Raw genomic sequence first — 9,928 nt, forward strand, 5'->3', positions numbered from 1 at the left:
ATACGCAATATGCCGTTGTTTAGGCGTGATGTATTACTGGTAAATTCGCTCAAAACTCTTAGACAAACCATGAGAGGTTTTGCCCTTCTTGAGGCTCTCGTCAAAACCGAATTCGTGTGCAAATGAGACTAGTTATCTATTGCCAAATAGGATGAAACTGTTTTACAGTGATTCTCGGATTTTCATTTTGGATGGGCTTTACTCACCTCTCAGAGGTAGAATAATTTCATTGAATTGCGAAACATACTCCTCAGAAATGGTCACTCGAGGAGGCGGTCAACACGTGACCTTGCAATGTGATTTTCCGTTATTGAGGGGTGTGCGGCAATATGCCCAAACACGGTGAGAGCTCGTCACTTTGATTATGTCAAATAATAGCCCGATTGCGGCGAGATAACCTGAAAGTGATCAGAGCGAGCTGGATTTCGGCGAATACTGCCTGGATAAACGATCGGCGACAATTACTCGCATAACGCGCAGGTCCGGTTGCATGTAGTGCCTACTTTCGATCGAAATGTCGGTTTTACATGTGTGTTTGATGCCTGGAAGCTGCTCAACACCCCTGCATGCGATAACGAGAATGGCTGTCAACCGGTATCACAACATAGTCATTTAAATTTCGTTGCACTAACCATTTGAATCGTAACGCATTGTTCTTGGAACTGACTAGATACCCTTTCGTAACAAGCAACTTCCTTCGTCTTTAAAATCCGTGGGTTCTTTTTGGATGCTGGGTTGTTGCAATCAGGATGGAGGTGTTCAAATTTGCTGTCGATTCGTTCATCGATCATCGAGGCTTCCTCAGGCGAGTGACTAAACGGACCACGGTACACGTCACATACATTGATAGCCGAGGGGCAGAAATCATCAAGCATCAACTTGTGATCTGTCTAGCTGACACGTGTTGGTGTGCGGTCATCAGTAGGAAGAGTAGTCAACGTCTGAATTCCACTTGAACTTAACCTACCCGCTCAAACTAAATTGTCTGATCACTAACATCCCCACAAATAACAGAAAATCTATCTGTGGAAACCGAGGTGAATCATCAACTTAAGCACCCTGAGATGCAACATTAACGAACAAAACTCGATCAGAATTCATTTGGTGAGTTTGCAGCAACGTTGTGTATAGTTTCTTTTTTTGAAACTCCTCCAATCCACCAAGGTGATATTTCGAAAACCAGACTAACCCACAAGAACCTCAATTCTCACTCAACGCTGACCTAGTGTTACGATCGGAAAGTGACTCACTGATTGGTTCCGGGTCAATTTGGCGACCTGCTCACCTGGCCTGATGAGGATTTGTGCCAGAAGCGAATCGTTGCCCGAATAAAAACTACCGACTGTTTAGCAAGCCCTTCCGAAACATATATGATCTCGCTTTTCCTGGAGTGTGTTTACATTCATGCTGTTTCATGCCATCTCAGCGGACAACGCAATGGTTCCGAGAGGTTAACAAATGATTAAATGATCAACTGATTGGGTACTATTTTGAAGGATAAGCTTTTCAATCTTGAATTTTCTAAGCTGATGAGGGAATGAGAGTCTGGGCTCTCTCGTAAACACTTGCAGTTTCTCCCGGAAAGGTGGCACAAATTAGGTGATTAAATATCACCAAATACCCGATATATGAGTGACCACACCCGTAGTTGCGCATCCAAGATTTCATGAGTCCCTGGTTTGAACATATAAAACGTTTGTGTAAGGTGACAAAACCTGACTGTGTTTGTTGCGAGCGTTGAAACTTCTCGCAACGATTGAAGACTTTTACGTCTTCTTCTGCAAGATATGTTTGGTAACCGACGTCACTCGCGTTCTTGTTGATATTTTCTCTCTAGCAATAATGACAAACTTTAGCTCCGCCATACAAAGCTGCTTCCGGAAGTTCGATTTGTTTTAGGAGCTCCGGATAATTCAGTGCTTATGTCCATAAATTCCCGGCCGTGTTTTGAACCCAGCATTGGCACCTCGACCTGTCCTGTCCAGGTTTGGGCTACCCGGCGATTGCTCAGCACTTGTGCTTCCCTCGGGCAACATAGCGGCACCATACCAAAACGGTATCGCACCTGTATTACCATTATTCTTATGTTCCTAATATTAAAACAGCTATTTTGCCACTTTGCATTTCAGCAGATTATTTTCAACTGTACTGCTGTGAGTGTCAGGCAGGTGAACCTCAGTGAATACCGCTGCGCGAATTGAACCTTTTAAAAGCAATTGGACTGAGCACAAATGTCGGTACGAGCACCTGTGGAAGGCATTTTGCTTGACCGGTACAAGCACTGAAAATATGTCGAGACAGTGCCAACTCGGGTGACTTAACAGGTTATTGGTCATCTCGTCACTGATCTGTCAGTCAAGCCAAAAGTTGGATTGCAAATATTTCAGTGGGTATTGGCCTTTCGCGGTGATCACGCTTCCTATGCCGATGATAGTGAAACGGCTGTAAACTAAGTGTCACGCTGAGCACTCTTGTCATTCTTCATTTCTCTGGGTCCCTGGATAGGCGTGTCCAAATGGGGTGACACACTAGCTATGAGTTTGGCAGGAGGGTGTTTATATTGAGTACGGTTCCTCCAAAGAAGTCGTGGACGTTTGGATATTTGTTCATTTGCGGAACTATAGTACATGTGCGAAATATGTTCGACCTAACTCCATCGAGTAAACACTGAAATAAGGTGTCATCGTGACCGATGTGTGTCAGCAAAATCAAAACAGACCAGCCGAACAGCAAGGGCGTCACAAGATTTGCTGATGCTAAAATAGGAATTCCATCTTACGCCGCGTCCCGATGCCCAAAGACTCAACGATGCTAGAATTTTTGGTGGCCACTCAATACGTCACTTGCGGTTTCAAATAGTCAGTGGTTCTTTTAGCTACTCTTTTGTGATTGCTAAAAATGGAATTCCACCCGCTTTTAACATAATACTCGGCCAAAGAGTTATTGGTTACGCTGGTTTTCTTGTGGAGAATGCGCTTTTCCAGTCTTTGCCGGCGGATGTGAACGAGTGAGCCTTTAGTCTTACGACCGTTGAGCATCGGGTTCAATGGCACACCTTCGACATGTGTTACGTACCGAAGTGATCTACCCCGCAGAAACTTAGACATATAAACACTCAGGCAGATCAGGCAATCCCACTGAGTTGGTATTGTGGTGACCGGCTTCTTTTAACTAACATAACCCGTAGTATGCTGGTACACGTCAACAAGTGCCCGAGGTCAACTGAATGTTGTAATGTGGAAGAGGAGAACCCCGGGATACAGTTCATACTCGACGGTTTGGTGTATCGAATCAGGGGATGTTATGCATGCCGAAGTTTCTGATGTGCTGAAGCTTCCAAAGGAAGCTGTTTGTGCTCACCTTCTTAGTACGGATGCAAAAACTTTCAAAGCTGTGTACTAAATAATTTGTTGCATTTTATCCGAGGAAGCTATCCACTAGATCAGTCTGGTTGTCGTTCCTAAATTCGCCTACTGAAAAACCAGGCAAAAGTTGGGCAAAAACTGCTGATCAGTAGTGCGATTAGCTCTCGGTTAGACAGGACAGCGCCAATCGTTCTTCAATCACGGAAACCACATCACATAGTCACATATTGTTGACAGGCTTCTCGAGTGACGACTTACCAGAAGGTGCTTAAGTCACCTAATAGAACCATTCTTCCTCTGATCCACCTATGGAATGCTGGTAGTATGAAGTGTTTGGGACAGTTCAAAATATGATTTCGTCCAATCAGTAAAATAAGTCTGTACCGCTCACAACTACCGCCTCTCACGAATCTCCAGGAGGAGTCAATCCTGCAACTTTCCGAAGAGCAAACATCATGGTTTGCTGATAATATGTATGCCGATAGCCGCCACGTAGCTTAAACATCCATGAATCCTGATCCTCACCAACTGGAAATAAATTTATTGACAAATAAGTTGGAGAATGTTCAGGACCGATTGGTAAGACAAGGTTTCGAAGAGATTTGGTAAACAATCGGTGGTTTGATTTCTGGGCAACCTTTCGCTTTAGGCACAAAAGCTTCGTCAGGCTAAGTGACTTAGTGAATAGCTTGATTGGGTATTTTTAGGCAGTCAGGGAATCAATCCGTGAGATTTATTATGACCGGACGACTTGATCAATGCTGAGTGTTTAGTCTGATGTTGCTGTTTGATGGATAATGGGGATGACTAATATTTGAGATAGATTGGTTAGGGACGGAGGATCTTGCTCCATGTTGAATCCGGATAATTCGTCCTTGCATTTTCTGTCTAGTACAACTTAATGGAAAATTCCTCTTGGGTTCGTTCACAGATTTCGTTCAACTATGTTCATCAAAGGTGCCGAGACCATTGGTTGCTGATTGAGTTGGGGGTAATAAATTGGATCTAACTCTACTTGGATTTTGTACTTTTAGACCCAGACCATTTCGCTGATGACTTCAAACAGCCTCGTGTCATCTCGGCTGATCTAAGACAAATTTCCGCACGTTTGCAGGTTCTACCCACGCTATTCTATGTACGCTGTGATGCTCGGCGAATTGCACCGCCCCGACCACCGGTCGCTGTGGCCTGAATCTTAAAGCCCGTCTCAGGATGCCCTATTTTCTAAATCTTCCCTAGCCTAGTGTCTAGTGCATGCCCTGCCGTTGCCGGATCTTTGATTATCGCCTGCTATTCATCTATGTTTCTTGGTGGTCCTTTAATGTAACACGTATGCTCACCGATTCTCATGTGCAATTCAATGGCTGTATATAACTGTAGATAAGCCTTAGTACAGTCGTTACATTTTGTTCTCTATACACAGTTCCTAGTCCTATCAACCGGAAGCCGATCCTTCAAATACACCAACACCGAGCGTAAAGTCTTCCTCTTCTTCAATGCTACTCTGATGTCAGCCACATTCAATAGCCTTCTAATGATTCCAGATGTCCCCGTTTTGTATGGAATCGCCGCTTTTCTGATCTGGACACCAATACCCTTCTTAGTCAACGCTTGATAAATCACATCGTGCATCCGCTATCTCGCAGGTGCTTTTGCACCTCAAGTTGTGCTGTTCTTCTGTCGACCTCCTCTATATGCATTGCTGTCACTCTCCTAATCATCGTTGAACCTATACTAGCGTATACTGCCTTTGGATGCGCTATGTAGTAGTTTCAGACCGCACGACTGCCTGCTATGTGCCATTGTTATGTGCCATGAAGACAAGGAAATATAGTGTAGACCACGTGGAAGCTAGAGCCATGTGAAACTAACTGTAAGGGTCCAAATGGTTCAGATATCGGAAGAATTCGCTGGTTTTATCCCACTGAATCAAAACAAACGTGTCATCCGCGTAAGGTCAAAAATTCCGTGATGGATATTCTAGTCCGTTTAAAGCTTTCTGCTCAAAGTACTCTATGTGCATTTTGGCTAAAATCGTTTATATTCGTGAGCGCATCGCTAAACCCTGTTATTGAGTGTATGTATTTGAGTGAGAAACAAAATGAATTAAAAATTTTATTTCCGAGACTGCTGGGGGAGTATCGTTATATCGGAATTCTGTACATTTCAAAACGATTTGGTATAAACTCGAACGCTGCTAGCGAAGAATACTCGAATTTTTCCAGCTACGTAGCAGATGCGTGAAACTGTGTGAACTCTACGAAACCAAATACGTAGTAAAACTTCGACCGGCTTCCCCCGCCTTGATACTCATCATGTAGTCGCAGTCCCAGAGCTTCAGTCAACCTCATGTTCTACTTGAACACGACAGATTTTGACAAATACTCCCGCTTGCAAACGGATTTGTTTCCAACAAGGGACATAAGTGAACCGAAAATAATGTTTCGCGTCCACTAAATGATCATCCAGAACACAAGGCTGATGGGATGTCAGGAGGTGCGCCTACCTGATGAGCCCCAAGTAATACGAAACTAGTTGTCAGCTGTCGAACCTTTTGCAGCAACCATATGTGTAGTCCAGTTCATGTAGCTAATCCTGCTTTGCCAATAGTGAGGTATTTTGAATAGTAACGAACGTCCATGATAAGATACGATTCTGGGTAAAACAGCCGTCGATCGTGAATTTGGAGGAGAAGAAACCGATCGAAGCTGTTTTAGGAATATTAAAATCAGTCAGGCAACATGGTTTGTTGATAATCTAAAGAACTTATATAAGCTAGTCATCCGTACAAGGAATTGTCTGGGTTCTTTTCGGTTAGCCAACTGTGATGAACATGCCTGATACTCTATTCATTGTTCTATTCATTATTCCTTTGTTTTATTATTCCATATGCTATATGTATTCGCCAGTTGGAATACATACATGCTGCTTGTTACGCTGCGCTACATTTTGAATTTCTAAGTCGTCCGGTTGTACCGATATACGTACGAAACTGAACTCTCACATTCTGGCGTCGCGACTGGAGCAATTCATCAGGCTGCCGAAATGGAATCATTATATATTAGTTCTACTGCACGTGACGTAAAGGATGTTAGGACCGATTTGACATATGATGCCTCACAAAATCCGATATGGATGATTAGAAACTCACTGCATATATCCTACATTTCGTCGGAAAGTAGGTGTATGCGTTGATCAAGAATGTAGTACATCCAGAATGTCACTGCAAATCAGTATCACCTTACTGACCTCTGTGAATGAGATTGAAATCAAATAACTGATTCTTATTGGTTGTTGATCAGGTGGCTGTTGATCTGTTCGCCAAGCTTGGCAATTGGCTTGCGAACGTTTCGTCACCATAGGAGTAGACATCATCAGTGCGCACTCAACTGCGCTCGGCGAACAGATCAACAGCCATCTGATCAACAACCAATAAACTCACCCGAGCCACCAACATTTCAACAAATTACCAACTGATTCTTAAATGTCCTAAGCCTGCAGGTGACATGAAAATAACCAGGAGACGAATTATTCCATTTGGCTTACACGAGCCTGTTCGTCAAGCGTTTCAACGAGTTTCCGCAGACCACTGTGGTAGTTTCATCGGCAAATATTATGCCTAGGTCGTTACTGACGCATATTCACGTTCGCCTGAAAATCTTTTTTTCTGACTAAGTCTGCAAGTGCCGACTTCACTCAGGAAAGTGTTCAGCCATGAATGTGTACCAATTGCTTTGGTCACTGAAAACGGCACACACCTCACTGCAATCTTCCTCGAGGAAGGTTGGAAGGGTCTTGATGTCGACATCTGTTCACTGCTCCGTGACATGCCCAGTAGAATGGACTTGCTGAGAATTTTGTCCGAACACTTAAGTCTGCCATTATTTCACACTATCCCACTACTTTTGTGAAATTGGACCGTGGGATTGATAATTTTCTAATGCAATACAGAAACGCCGTTCATTCTGTTACTGGGATTGGTCCCGCGCTTCTATTTAAAACTCGTCTTGTTGCATACAAGTCTTCGCGGTGCCGAAACGGCTGGTGATACATTTCTCAAGTTTAATGATTTACGACCTGCTACAGGAATAATACTTTTATCAAATGGCAAACGAATGGTCACAATTCTTGATTTGGATGATTTCGCTTGCCACCGGAGGCACATTGACCAGGTTGAGTTCAATACCAGACGTCAGTCTGTTAACGGCACTCCTGCTGTTCCAAATACTGATGAGTCCTTTGTAAATGATCTTATGGTATCTGAAGAAAACGTATCTGAAGGAAACACAACCTGTGAAGGGTCTGAACTTTCCATTCCGAGAAGATCTGAAAGGTTTCAGTCAAGACCACCACCACTGGACTATAAACATCCACACGCTCATTCAAGGTGTGGCGGATGTGATGAACATGACTGATACTCTATTCATTGCTCTATTCATTATTCTCTTGTTTAATTATCCCATATGCTGTACATGTTCGCCAATCCGAAAGCATACGTGTCGGTTGTTACGCTGCGCTGAATTTTGAATGACTAGTTCGTCTGGTTATACCGATACACGTACGAAAATCAATTCTCACAACTACCTCCGCCGTTAGATCAAATCGTATGAGGACAGCCGAACCAGTAGAAGGCCTGCGCTTTTCACTGGACTTCTCCTGAACAGATTGGTTTTGTGAGTTCCAAAAATAATGGACGATTCTTGGAATAAACAACCGTATGTTATGCTTTTCGGACAGATGTGACACTGATAAAGTGGTTTTGCGCGTTTGTCCTTGATCAATTCTAAATGGTGAAATTACTAGCGGAATTCCTCCTCTACGGAAACTGTTTGGAATAGCACAGATTCACGAACCCTAGTGAATCACACGGCGCAATAGCTGGGCATCCGTGGCCTTTCAAGCAAAATACTTGCAGGTAGAAGCAAACGAGGTCTGTACAAAAGGGCCGGTCTCGTTGGTGAAAAAGTGGGATGTATACGACCCTATACAGAAAAACAAGATTTTAAGTCAACAGAAATTTGAAAGTGGTTGGTAAAACATTGAAACCACGATACGCGCCCAAAGTAAGACAGAAGTATTCGTATGAGCTTATCCGAGTTTACTAGTCATGGCTATCACCTTGGGCTTGTCCTTCTATACTTTTACCGCACCAGTTGTTCCAGCTTTCTGTTGATTGAACATCAATTTTCTCGGTAAATGCCCCTCGAAATTGTGCGCTTTTGAACGACAAACCTAACGATTCCCGCCAGATTTGCTGGCCAGAACCTGCTCCACTATATCGCTTTGCAGTGTTGAACTCAAAGACCCTTCACAAACAAGGAAACCACCATATACGACTGTCCTGTGTCACTTCCAACACCGGTCTATTCGCTTTTCGTGGTAGTTGTGTTATGCCGGTTAGAATTCAGTTCTCAATGGGTTCAAACTGAACTAAACTAAGCTTATCTAAAGTAAAATTTAACTGAACGGAACTGAACTGAGCTGAGCTGAACTGAACTGAACTGAACTGAAGTGAATTGAATTGAAATCAGTCAGCTTCATCAGCTGCTGCCCGAGATTGATTTATCTATATGCTTACTCCGTAGCATTTCGGATTTTTAAAATTAGGACTTATTTACATCACCTTCCACCTACCATCAGTCGAGACTATTATATCAGTTCCATTGTTGAAATCGACTGGATATGATAAATAATAATACAAACCTAAAGTGCACGGTGCAGCTTTCGTCAGGCTGTTTCATGTTCTTCAGCCAAGCGACTTTGAAAATCGACTGGATATGATAAATAATAATACAAACCTAAAGTGCACGGTGCAGCTTTCGTCAGGCTGTTTCATGTTCTTCAGCCAAGCGTCGAGACTTTGAAAACAACTGCGCCTGGTAAGAGGGCTTTCCATCTGCAGCATTCGGCTGAAACCAAGAAAACAATTGAGCAACACTTGTCGTTAACATGTGCTCTGTCATTAGATGTTAAACTTTTTTTATGAGCAAGGTCACAAAAATAAACTATCAAGAAGAATCTACATAAAATCCCTCGGTTGCCAGCGTAACGCACATTACTGTCGAAATTCATTGTACTGTACATGAGTGTGAAGTACGTAGAACATCACTAAACTTTTCATGGATTTCGATGAATATCTGAAACGGAGTCCTCACTCTCATGGAGTACCTTGAATTTAGCAGGTGAAAATTTCTGTTCTCCTTTTCATGCTCAGTGGTAAAAACCACGTTCCGTCGGAAGCTGTAAAATAAAATCAAAAAATAGTTGTAACTGGAGAAACACTCGTCCGACTGATAGGTCTTCGACATCAGCTAGATTACCATTGATTATTCTATAGACAGTCATCAGACGCTCGATGTGTGCGGTCTACGATTCGGTCGCCCCTAGGTGCTTAGGTAGATTGGCCGCTATTCATCTAGAAACGTGCATATCTACACACCTGTCTGTCTGACTATCTATCTGTCAGTCAGCCCGTCTGTGTGCCTGTACGTCGGCCTGTTTGTCTGGCTGTCTGATTGTCAGAATGTTTGTCTGTCTGTCTGTCTATCTATATATCTATCAAT

General features: G+C 43.2%; 1 protein-coding gene across 1 annotated transcript in view; it reads right to left on the bottom strand.

The window, feature by feature from the left end:
- T265_11675 (hypothetical protein) overlaps positions 1–9,928 on the bottom strand; it is a gene marked incomplete at both ends in the record, with an annotated part of 40,691 nt that overhangs the window by 25,839 nt on the left and 4,924 nt on the right. The window contains one exon of the mRNA XM_009178389.1: positions 9,521–9,605. Within this exon, the coding sequence (XP_009176653.1) occupies positions 9,521–9,605 (85 nt within the window). The remainder of the gene's footprint in view (positions 1–9,520; positions 9,606–9,928) is intronic.

The sequence above is a fragment of the Opisthorchis viverrini genome, assembly GCF_000715545.1.
Source record: "Opisthorchis viverrini unplaced genomic scaffold opera_v5_547, whole genome shotgun sequence".
NCBI classification, from domain to species: domain Eukaryota; kingdom Metazoa; phylum Platyhelminthes; class Trematoda; order Opisthorchiida; family Opisthorchiidae; genus Opisthorchis; species Opisthorchis viverrini.